The sequence below is a fragment of the Glandiceps talaboti genome, chromosome 9 (assembly GCF_964340395.1).
Source record: "Glandiceps talaboti chromosome 9, keGlaTala1.1, whole genome shotgun sequence".
NCBI classification, from domain to species: domain Eukaryota; kingdom Metazoa; phylum Hemichordata; class Enteropneusta; family Spengelidae; genus Glandiceps; species Glandiceps talaboti.
This window is the reverse complement of record NC_135557.1, coordinates 18,557,212-18,570,833: the sequence shown is the minus strand read 5'-3', so window position 1 is coordinate 18,570,833 and position 13,622 is coordinate 18,557,212. Positions and strand designations below refer to the sequence as shown.

Genomic DNA, 13,622 nt, shown 5'->3' with positions numbered 1-13,622 from the left:
TTTTGAAGTTGTTCTTTGTCCTTGTCTGAAAAAGGGAATTATATATTTGAGCACTGCTATTCATTGATATTCAGATTAAAAATTGTGACTACCTGGCTGTCCAATCTTTCGAAACAATATATAGTATACCCTCTTAAAATTACATAATCTTAATTGCCTTCTTTTTCTAAAATCGCTTACTGGGAACTGATATTGTGAATGGAATTTTTTTTATGTAGTTAGGTAATTTAGTCTATGTGTAATGGAATATCTCAGACCACAGTATCTCTATAGTTGTCTGAAGTAATATATATGAATATTTCATACACAATAATAATTGACCCAACTCCCTGTCAAATGACCCCACTTTTGCAACCAAGGGGCCTTTGTCCCCACTTGTTGGAAACCTTGGCAGAACACTGTCGTTTACCCCCCCCCCCCCCCTTGTTACGTCGGAACAGCATGTGTCTTTCATGGCTGAAGTCGTTGAGGTTTGATGAGGGACAGGGCTCGAAATTAATGCCGCCGCGCGTACATTTTGCTGCAATGTAATAATAGCTCAGAATATTTCTATCATTTTCAAAATTATGCTTAAAATTGGTAAAAGTCATACTGCATTCCTCAAAAAAACAAAAACAATTTCTTGAACAGTTTCTAGCTTTAAATCATTTGTATCATCGGGGACAAATTACACAAGCTTCAATTGTGTCATAAACACAGGTTTTAGGCATGGATGTTACAAAAATTGTACAAAATGACTCAAAAGGAGCAGTGATTGACGATTTAAATAGTTTAAGCTTTGGAATGTTTGAATGTAAATGTGTCGGTGTCAACACTATGCAACAACGTCTTGCTATTGCCTATTGCTAACATTAGTAACAACACTTACGAGTTACAGAAGACGCATAGTGTATACTGTACTGCAAGGTCAACCAAGACTTGCATGACATGTTACCGATGTTTACAGTATTACTTTTAATAAACAGTAAATCCCAAAGGAGTTCTGAGTTCTAGAAATGGTTACATGTTATTTGGTGGAAACAGTAAATCCCAAAGGAGTTCTGAGTTCTAGAAATGGTTACATGTTATTTGGTGGAAACAGTAAATCCCAAAGGAGTTCTGAGTTCTAGAAATGGTTACATGTTATTTGGTGGATTATTTTGACAAGTTCCCAAAGAAGAAAAATGTTTCATAGAAGTAATGATATACATATAATAAATGAATATTCCTCTAGCACACTGATGACAATCACGCAAGTGTTTCAAAAAGTTACATACTAAAGTTCAAATTAGATAAAAAAAAATATAAGTGATGTCAATGCCACTTTGATTAATAGGACGGATGTATTAGTACTCCTGATAAAATCATACAATATTTCATGGCTACAGATATACACCCATCAGGATGATAAGCATTCATCTTCTTACAAAGTTGTTCTAGGGACTTGTCAAACTTGCTAAAATGAAGGCAATGACCTGTAACAAGGAGTTCAATAAAGAGAAGATAAAAGAAGTTGTAGAGAGACTGACAGGACAGAAAGGACAGAGAATAGAACTGAAAAAATACAGATTTTTTTCCTTGCCCCCTATTTTTTTTTTTTATTTCGCCCGCCTGCCCCGCTTGATTATTCCACTGGAGATGAGAAACAAAAAAAGGTCACCCTTAGACTCTCACAAATTGAATGCTAAATTAAGTATGTACATATAAAGTTGTGAAAGGGCGCCCTCAAATGTCAGCCAGTATAGCAAAAAGCAAATTTGAGCAGGCATAGCAAATATATGCTCAAACGGATATTTTATTGACAATAGGACCAACAGGCACCATTCCTCTAAATTGTCTCTCACACAATGCTTTATTATTATATACTATTAAACCCCTGCACTTGTAACAATAATAATAATAATTAAATAATAAGTATATAGTAATAATAATTTTTATAATAATCAAGTTTATTTCAATACTAACCACCCTACCTGGGGTAGTTTTGTATGCTGAGTTCAAAATAGGGGGTCATTTTATGAACATCTGTTGCCATGGTAACCAAAACCACCATAATATGTTAACCATTTTTTCCAAAATTTGACATAAAACATTGAAAAAAAAGATAATACAGTGAAAAATGCCCTTGTATTAGACATGTATGAGTTAGTGCTACCTGATGTAACATAAATTGTATAAAATTGGATAGCTGTTTCCATGGAAACGTATGGTAGACGTGAAAATTATGTTTTCATTATATACACATACATCTCACAAACAACATTATAAATCTGATAAATATCTTTTTATTTGTACATTGACCCTACTACCAAGGGTACTTTGTCATGCTGAGTTTAAAAAAGCGGTCATTTAATAACATCGGTTGCCATGGTAACCAAAATAACCATATAACGTGAATTTTTAACAAATTAGACATAACACACTTTAAACATTTCAAATTTAGGAAAAAAACAACGTTGGAATGTATGGGTTGGTGATATCTGTTGTAACAAGGTTTCATGATTTTTGAAATTATCTGTATCAAACCTATGCAATTCTAAAAGTAAAACTCTAAAAATCACCAGAATAAATTGTAAATTTACTAAATACCTAAATACCAGCAGTCATTGAGAATTCGAACTACACAACTTGGTTCAGTCTTTCATCACAAAATCTCCAAATGTGTACACATACATTTGAGTACAAGTTGACATACGCGACTCCATACTGTATATCGTTTGTTTATGGATAGAAATTCAAAATCCGACAGTTTCAAAGATCGTCTGCTGCTGACACTGTTGTCACTGTATTGTGACAACTCGATGTGTGTACATGCGTATGTACGTATTTCTGGGTCCCAAATTCAGACGATAACAGACACCGATATCATTCATGTCATCGGGGACAAGTGACATCACGGTAGCATTCATTATTACAGGAATACTTATAAATTATCCAGAAATTCTCAGTTTTGCGAAGTGTCGAGTGTGAGAAATGGCGTCTGTTACTACGTGTGCGTGAGGTGAATGACGTCACTAGAATTGAATACAATATAGCAATGTCCGTTACATTGTCATTACTGGGACAAGCCATTAGCCAAGCAAGTGGACTTGTTATCAAAGAGTACCAATATTTACACATGTGATGATGGGCTCTTACATAACACAAGTAAACAGCTGTAAAAGTGTAGTTCACAGCGTAAGATCATTTCTAAGGAGTGAGTCAATTGAGGCAAACCTTATCTTCGTCTTATATCAGTTGTTATCAATTTATTAGGCTATTATAAGTAACGCTACAAACAGCTTTAGAGATGCAAACAACTTTTATGACACCCGTTTTCGCCAGGCAAGCCCGCGGGTTTGTTGCACTTGGACCGTTAATGGTTTGTGACTGTCATGTTGTATGTGTGCATGCGGTACCGCCGTACACACATCACATACAACATTACAAGTGAGATAGACAACGATAGAAACAAACTCACCAGTTTTAAATACAAATGTATTGTTTACATGACTTTGCCGACGATGAGGAATAATCATCATTAATTTACATTAAACTTAGTTGCTAAAATTATGGATGAGTTAAAACAGCAAGGGAGATTGCAAATATTTTATTCCGACATTTCATAGGCGAATGTTATGCAGTGTTTTTTTGGAGTGTCTGCTGATCCACGTATTTTACCAGTACATTGTGCTGGTGACAGGTGTGGGATATTTATGACATCAATTTGAAGAGTATTTCTATGAATAATAAACACTGGTTACCTTTGATAAACGGTTACCTAATAAAGTACACTGAATCCACTGAACTTTAACATGTCTATATCGCGAGCAAACGTGAAACTGAGATGACATGGGGAACGGTTATTTACGTATACTTTCTAGGGAATTGCATAACATACATGTATATCCATGGCCGATACATGTATTTGACCTAAAACCTGTTGTTCTGTATCTCTTTGTAACGTCGTTATTGTTGTTGTTGTTGTTGTTGTTGTTGTTGTTGTTGTTGTTGTTGTTGTTGTAAAGATTCAGTTGGGCCGTGGAATGACAAAGGGCCCTCTCGGCATATTTGCATAACAATAGAATACGCGTTCACAGTTCACCTGTAACCGTCACTGTTCTAAGCTGTTTCCACTCACGCATTGCGTTGTTTACCCTTGTATTTCAATGGTGTTTGATGCGAGAATGGGATTCCTGGGTAATGAATGTTGTCATGAATGTGGTAAAAGGTCATCACCTAAGGTTGAAAGCCGCCATTTTGTTTGTTTTTATACGAACGATCGATTGATGCTGACAAAATCTGCATTCATTACGACATCTCAGGACCTTCGCTGCCAATTAGGAAAGTGGTTGTATGTTTCTGAAAGACTAGACATTCAACTGAAGTGAGATGGCAAGTAAATATTTTTCAGTTGATGAAGTTTTGGCAGCTATTTTAAACAGTGAAGATTAGTTTACTGCACAAAGTGTGGATGTAACGTTACCGGTACTAATGTTAGTGACACGGAAGATGAAGTGGACGATGATGATCGTAACAGCTGTGAAGAAACACGTCATAATTACTCAGCAAACAATAACGCCAAAGTTCTAGACACATCAAACGGGACAGAAGATGAAAGCAAAGAAGATGAATACCATGAAAAAAACTTTGTAAGTCACGACGACAACACAATAAAGACGTTTTCAAAAGTATACATGTCAAGCTGTGATGCTGAGGTCACTGAAGGTGAGTTTCAAGATCAGATGTTAGACATTGCAAACAGAGCTAAAGAACAGTGTAGTCGCAGACGTCGGTGATTCGAACAGTTTGATTATGATGGCATTATAAAATATAAACTAACAATGAGAGAATTATATATTGTTGTTGTCCAAACTAGAAAACATTGAATTTAATGCAGAGACAACAATGAAGGGAACACCAAGGAAGATAAAATCATACAATTATTCATTCGAAGGAAAGGATGTATGCAAGAGCTGTTTCCTATTTATCCATGACACTAGTGAGAGAGTACTTAAAAACTTAATGAAACATTACAAAGAAGAGGGAGTTAAACCAAGAGAACATGGAAACAACGAACACATGCACTAAAGTTTGAAGATATAGAGAGAGTAGTTAAATTTATTCTACAATATGCTGAACTGTTTGGTCTACCACAACCATCAGCACCTAGCTATAGGGGAAGAGATGAGAAGCCACCCATTTATTTACCATGTAAGCTAGACAAAAAACAGGTACACAATGAATATAGACAACAATGTGAGACAAATAGAGTAGACAGGATTGTAGGCTACAGAAGCTTCAGGGATATTTGGTGGACATGTTTAACACATACAAAATTCATGACCCCTAGAACAGATGTTTGTGCAGTATGTGAAGGCCATAGGCAGGCCATAAGTAAAGCAGTGACAGAGGAAGAAAAACAGGACTCTATACAGGAATTTTTACAACATTTAAATACAGCACAGCATGCAAGAGACAGGTATAGAAACTCAAGTATGGCAGCAAAGGCAGAGTTAGCACAGTTAGAGAATAGAAGAGAGCCCCCTTTACTACCATGCTCCCAAGAGTTACATAAATCTGACTACACATTTGACTTTGCCCAGCAGGTCTCAATACCATATCACGCTAGACAAGTTGGACCTATCTATTTCAAGACTCCAAGGAAAATTCAAATATTTGGGGTGTGCAATGAAGCAATACCACTACAAGTTAATTATTTGCTGGCTGAAACTGATACCATTGGTGTTGATGGTACAGGATGTCATGGACCAGACACTGTAATCTCCCTATTACACCACTACTTTGAGAAACATTGTATGGGCGAAAAGGGGGCAAATTTAATTGCCGACAACTGTGGAGGACAAAATAAAAATAGGTATGTTATTGCCTATCTGGCATGGAGGTGTATGACTGGATTGCATGAAACAATAACATTGTCATTCACGATTCCTGGCCATACAAGATGTTTAGTGGATGGATGTTTTGGGATACTCAAAAGACGATACCGCCAGTCTGATTGTGATACTTTATCACAACTTGCGGCTACAGTTGATGTTTCAGCCAGATGCTACAAAGCTCAGCTGTTCAGAAGTGAGGCAGGTGTTCAGCAATGGCAATGGTACAACTGGAAGGGGTTCCTAGAGAGACATTTTAAAGGTTTGCCAGGTATTCGTAAACTTCAGTATTTCCGGTTCACTGCTGAAGAACCAGGAACTGTGTATGTTAAACAACAGATGGATGACCCAGAAACAAAGTTGGAATTACTCAAAAGGAACACTGCACCGGTAGATGTACAAGGTATGCCAGACATACTTGCTCCCGGTGGTATGTCACAACAGAGGCAGTTGTACCTGTACAACTATATTCGTGAACACGTGTGGACTCCACACAAGGATGTCACTTCTCCTGCTCCATACATTGATGAGCAGAACTTGTTTCGAAGATGGAAAGTAAATAAATGAATTGGATTTTAGTACTTGCCAGAGCATGTTGGAAGAACAGAGAATTGTACATGTGTATTACATTCAATTGATTGACAAGGAGTTTCATGGTGTCCTTTGTTATTATCCAATTCAGTTGTTTACGTTTCCTGTTTGTAACTAATTCCCCTTGTCAATGGTTGAATGTTGTATAGTTACAATAATGGGTTTCAAGTTCAATATTTTGACTTTGGTCACCCCCCCCCCCCAACACATGTGTTGCCTTTAGACTACTTGTCTCATTCATTAAAATGTTCAAATCAGGTGTAAAAATAATGATGTTTAATTATCAACTCATTGCACTATATCAATTTGTAAACAATGTCGCCAGCACAGGAAACCCAACTGTGTCACAATTAGAATGGAGACATATTTTATTGATACTTCATTCACTGTTACAGTGAAAAGTCCATATAAGAGTCTATGCTTTCATTGTAAACAGTCATGGACTTGCTTCCTGTAATGAGTAAACATTGTTTACAGATAGAATGACCATGTAGTGAGTTGATAATCACACACTTGATCTTACACCTGATAGGAACATTTAATTGAATGAGATAAGTAGTGGAAGCATATTGAGTTATACAAACTTAGACTAGGGTCATTGTGTTTCACATATTATTCTGGTTGAAAACAGTATAAAGTATTTCTAATCATTTAAAATCCAAAATGAATACTCATTTCTCAGTCATTTGCTCACTGCACAAGCAAAGTTTAACTGTTCAGGCCATTTGGTGATTATCATGACAGAATTGAATGATATTATATATTGCACAGGACACATGAGAAATATAGTGTACACCAAATATAGTTAATGATTCACCTGTGATATTTGTAAAACACAGTGACAACGGATGCTCAGTCGCAATGGATATGTTACAAGATTTTAGATGAAATTGTATTTAAAAAAACAAATGTATTGGCACAAATGCTTGATATTTGACTCAAATTATGGACAGTCACATTATTGGAGATAACAAATTACAAACAATTGATAGCAAACAACATTATTTAGTACTAATGAATTCAAATTAATGTCAATATAATGTAGATTGATGGATTTTATATATACTCAAACTGTATAATGGAAAGGGAATATAAAGCTCATTGAAATTGGTTTGAGAGTGCAAAATATTTCAAGCAAGGGACATGATAAAACTTACATCACACAATCTCGATTGTAAATGAAAATGGTCCTTGAATTTAATTTATTCAATATTTCTGAATAAATTATGTAATTTTTTTCTAAATGTAATAAAAGTTAAACAAGTTAATAATTATGAGAGAACAATCAATATGTAGAAGAGTAACTGACTGATATTATGTTTGTATATATATATATATATATATATATATATATATATATATATATATATATATATATATATATATATATATATGGCTTGTATGTGTCTTTACAATGGTGAATGTGTATGTATGCAAGCTTGTGTGTGTGTGGTGGTGGTGGTGGGGGGGGGGGTTCAATACTGCTGGAAGTACAACAGTGTCATTTCTCATAGTGACATATCATTAGCAATGGTCTGAATGATATTGTATAACCATTTGTAAAAATAATTGTTAAAAGAATAAAATTCCCATTAACACAGATCATTTTATAAAAGTAGTTCTCAGCCCTGAAGTTGGTTTCCAAAAAAATGCACAATTTACTTTTTCCATTTTTAAACGCATTTAGACAAATATATATCTTAATGATGGAAATAAATGTATTAGAACACATCGATAATTCAATAAGTAACATATAACACCAACTGTGACACCTAAATGCAAACAGTATAGTGAGAAATCCCAGCACTGACAAGTATCTGATGTGCCTCTGAAAGGCATCCTTGGAGAAGCTAATTATATATGCAAATATGCTAATTTTATGCAAATTTAGCCGTTTTCTGACCATTTTTTTTGCTTATTTGAAACTTCAGATGACATGGATTGAATATATAGCAAAAACTCAACAAGTTAAAATTTTGCCGAGAGGGCCCATTTCTCATTCCATGGCCAGTATAGTATATGACAAGTTGAAAACTACACGACACGTCTGTTTACATGTAATACAGGCTTCAACATGTGCCTTATGCGCGAGTCAATGTCACCCCCCCCCCCCACCTCGGGGCATAGTGGGGGATTTGGAAATTAGTCTTATACAATTTGTCAAATTCCCCACTCCCTGGGGCAAGACATTCTGGAAAATCACCACCTAAAAGAAGTAAAACTCCCAACATTTCCCCCACCCTAATGGGTGTCTACAGGGCACACTCCACAGTATTATGACATACATTAGATTTGAATTATTAAAAGTTCAGTTACTAAAGTGTGGAGTGTGCATAATTAGTAATAAATTAAATAATACTTATATTTATATTCATATACAGAGGAGTAACCAAACTTTAAACTGTTATAACTTGAGCTTGAATGAGAAATGTTGCAAAATTAATTGAGTAGTAAACTTCAACTTCAGTGATATTGAACTAAAGTCCTCCCAGACATTTTCATTATATAATATTACACCCCTTAACTTTTTCATTTTCCTAACATGCAATTTCGAAATTACTTTTACTATATTTTAGACTCTCACAAATTGAATGCAGAAGTATGTACAGATAAATTTGTGAAAGGGCGGCCTCAAACCTCAATCAGCATAGCAAATATGAGCCGGCATAGCAAATATATGCTCAAATGGATGCATTTTATTGACAATAGGACCAAAAGGCACCATTCCTCTAAATTGTCTCTCACACAATGCATTATTATTATATACTTTTTAAACCCCTTCACTTGTAATAATAATAATAATAATTACAACAACAACCACAACAACAACAACAACAACACAAGTTTTTGTAGAAGACCTTCCTCAAATACTTAAATCAATGTGACTGAATGGCGACATTGTTTAAATGAATTATGGCAACACATAGGTACTAAAAAGTGTCAGTCACAATTGTTCTCTCCACTATATGCGTCAGGAAGTTATAAATTGGTTTACCTACCCACCTCCCACCTAAAGCTATACCTATAACAAAAAATAACCATTCTTAAGATGTAATGGAGCAATTTTGAGATATTGTGTTCACATACACCAAGAAACAAACACATGCATACAATCAGGCAATCAAACTGACAAACATTTTGGGACAAAAAACTATAACACTATAATCCCTTATAGAAGGAACAATACAAATAATGCCATATTTCTGTCAAGCATATTCAAACAAAGTGGGAGTCACAGGCAAATTTTCTAAACTAACTTTTGCATTCATTTTTTATTTAGTGGCATCGGTATGTACAGTGACTGTTACCAGTCCGAATGGTCAAACTGTTTATGCCAGTGAAAATGAACATATAACAGCACAGTGTGTCTACTCAGCAGAAGGATGCTCAGACTTATATTATCTGGAATGGTGCTTTGGGCCAGATTGCTTACCGTCAATAGTTCAAATAGGTAGCACTACCATCTGGCAAAATGGATATGATTCAGAATTCAGCTTAACAGACAGTACAAGTCTAGTCATACCAGTAACTTCATCAAGAAATAACCAAGTATATACTTGCTCTGTGAACTATGATTTCGGCCTGGCAGTTGGTAGAAACAGGTTAACCGTTACCATTATAGGTAAGTAAAATATATTTCTCTTCAATGAATGTTCTAAATTAAAGGTTTTACACGAATACAGTTCCCCTTAGAAATGTATAACAGCATTTGAAATATCTTGCGGGAGTGTTTAATTCACAACTGATGTTAATTACAAGTACCTTATTTTCACATTTGTTACATAATCGTCCTTCGAATGACCAATGCAATGGTCACATTAAGCTTAACTACCCACAATTCTCTCTGATTTGTATACTGAGACATTAGTACTGTTGAAATGAAGTTTCTATTTACATCTCTTTACGTAAATAAATATTGAAATGAAAAGAAGATTCAAGTAAGACGACGGGTTGCATTCGAAATATGTAGTGACACGGAGTAAAAATAGCAAGTCACATAATTCATAGAGATTAACGTTAGATAAGTCACTATCTAGTATCACTGCAATTGCTCAAATCAACTAACCTTAAGCCTATCGTACACACACACACACACACACATACATACATACATACATACATACATACATACATACATACATACACACACATACATACATACATACATACATACATACATACATACATACATACATACATACGCACACTTTTATTTTTGGAATTTTCTCATGACTTGATGAATGTAACTTATTTCAAAAGTAAAAGGTAAGAAAGAATGCAAAAATGGAAAAATTGGAAATTAGGTGGTTTAATTTTAATAAAAGTTTGAGGGAATCAAGTGAGGGTGGGTATGTGAGGGTCGTTTCCCCCTCGCATCCCTGGCAATTTTTGATATTCAAGGACCAAAATAAATGCTCTGGTGCTTTTTGCACATGTCAAGGTAGCAATAATAGTACATAAATTTTGATTGAAAATAAATAGAGTAGGTACAGGAAGGGGTACGCTTGAGCCCCTAGAACTTTTTGAAATGTTATCACCTTGACATATTTAATATGTGTACTTTAATAAATTATTCCAAAATGAAATACAGGTGTATAAGGATGTATTTATTTAAATCAGGAATTTATGGGATCAAAATTGGTATGAATGCATGTAGAATATATAATTTTGAAAAAATTCAGGATACCTCGAGCTTTATATTGAGAATACAATATTTTATTGGTGTCATTGTTTTTTGGAATCACTAACAAGATCTATAAAAAGTTACTAATCTAGTACTGAACAGCCAAGTGTAACCTTGGTCAACTTATATCCACATCATGAACCACATTATTTTTGTGATCAATCCAAAACCCTTTACTTTGTACAATTCTGTGAGATGCAAAACAAAACAGACTCATACCCCGTCCCCCAATAAAATAGATGGACTCATATCTCCCACCCCAAATTTAAATTATGTTCTAGTCAAATTGTGTCAGCTTTTAACTCTGGTATAGCTTTCGTCTAACAAATGTACATAATTAATAGTAATGCCATCAACTAGCAGCTATGCAATATTTTTTACCTCCTGTTATAATTATGAATGTTTTTCTTCTATTTTTGAGCCTTTTGAGTTTTCAATGTTTGTTCTGAACCAAACAACACAATTCCAGTAACGTGGATGAAATTACGCTGAAAAATAGCTATAGTTATGCTGGCAAGTTTCTATTACTGACACGACCCTCAACGAAGGGAAGGAAGGGACGACTCACTCTGTATGCAAGCAGGACTAGGGATAGACTTAGAGCGATTTTATGACAAGTAAGGCATAATTTAGCTGAAAACCCACTCAACTTTGCAATTTAGATGTGAACCCCTTCTATTTGCATTTACATTGTAGGAATTGTACGAATTGGTTCACGCCGAATTCAATGTCACAAACACAGAAGAAGAAGCGCCAAAATCAAAGCAAAGGCTACCTACTACAATACTACTGTCAACATGATCGCGTCATGGACGCCATCTTGCCATATTACACTCATGGTTCATGCATACGCATTTGTCTTCATTACATTCTCTCACGGAAATGAACTTCGTAATGGTACAACTCATTTGAAATGTAGACACTAGAGCCAAAGGGGAGATCTAAATTTTTTTATAGTATTTGTATACTCACCAAACGTTTCGAATTTGGTCTGTTCGAACAGCTAATTTGGGATCGGGCAGACTAGATGCTATATAAAACCATTGACAGCGACCGGCCACTGAGGACAGCCTCCCTAATTTACTCAAATAAATATAGCGTAATTATATTAATTCATATTGCCTTAACACTTTAAAGTACACCAACAAATTTTATAGGACAAATGTATTTTCTTATGTTTGATGAATACACTAATTTTTATTGAAATTGGAGTATGGAGTCTTAAGATATTGCTTAATTATTTGATTAATATGCAAATTTCTCTAATTAAACATTAACCGATCTGGCTCAAAACCTAATCAGGTCTAGCTATTACCCTAAAGATTATATATTCCAAATTTCATTACAATTGAGCCAGCCGAATTTTAGAAAATGATGACAGAGACAGACAGACAGACAGACAGACAGACAGACATAAAGACAGACAGACAGACAGACAGACAGACAGACACACATACAGACAAACACTCATACTTTAATACCTTTCGTACCCTTATGGGAGGTAAAAATGTAGTGATCGGAGAATGTTTGTTGTTCAACTATACTCTTTGGCGTAATTATGTTGCACCTTCCAAGTTACACATGCTCGATGTAACGCTCGGGGTTCCATTCATCGTTGTACTTCACTCCTAGGTGCATGACTGTAGTTCGAGCTGTGGGGTTTACTCAGTCTTACAACTGCTTCTTATACATCTTCATAGGTTCTATTATGTACAAAAGCTTAAGGAGGACACAGTAGTAGTTTTTAAACCCATGTCAGTAGTTATTTTTTCATGGGAGTAGTTTGTTTTACCACTGGAGTAATATTTTTTTACTTTTACCATGGGAGAATTTTTTTTTACCATGGGAGCAGTCTTTTACCATGGGAGTAACTTTTTAAATTCAGTTTGACCATAGGAGTAGTGTTTTTTACCATGGGAGTAGATCTTTTACCATGGGAGTAATTTTATTTTTTATTTTTACCATGGGAGTATTTTTTTTTACCATGGGAATAATTTTATTATTTTCGTTTTACCATGGGAATAGTTCGTTACCATGAGAGTTTTTTTCTTACCATGGGAGTAATTTTTTAAAGTTTTACCATGGGAGTAGTTCTTTTACCATGGGAGTAGTTTTATGTAGCATGGGAGTAATTTCCTTTTAGTTTTACCATGGAAGTAGTGTTTTACCAAGATTGAGGGTGAATATACCATGAAAAGAAAGAAGTACCCCTATGACACAAGCGGTAGAATTGGAATTAGTGTAAAGGGCACACACAATGTGAATGAAAAAAACAAAGGTTGTCAGTTGTGATTTCCTGATTATAAAAACTGATCCCAGTTCTATTGATCTGTTACTCCAAGCAAACTTAAGGTAACTGGAAACATCGGGACACATAAGAATGGACTATGGCAACAGAGAAGGCTCATGATATTATCACAAATATATTCTAAGAATAAACATGCTGTCATATAAATTTGCTTTTGCAAATAGAATGTCAATTCTTTTTGCAT

General features: G+C 35.0%; 1 protein-coding gene across 2 annotated transcripts; it reads left to right on the top strand.

Annotated features, from left to right (window-relative positions):
* The first annotated feature begins 4,221 nt into the window (after positions 1-4,221).
* On the top strand, positions 4,222-7,579 carry LOC144440284 (uncharacterized). Of its 2 annotated transcripts, none has more exons than XM_078129633.1 (2): positions 4,222-4,686; positions 5,568-7,579. In XM_078129633.1, exons 1-2 carry the CDS (start codon positions 4,669-4,671, stop codon positions 6,420-6,422), a joined length of 873 nt encoding a protein of 290 aa, XP_077985759.1. In that variant the 5' UTR covers positions 4,222-4,668; the 3' UTR covers positions 6,423-7,579. The 2 variants fall into 2 exon arrangements, with proteins under 2 accessions (XP_077985759.1, XP_077985758.1); XM_078129632.1 differs by having other exon boundaries at positions 5,565-7,579.
* The last annotated feature ends 6,043 nt before the right edge of the window (positions 7,580-13,622 follow it).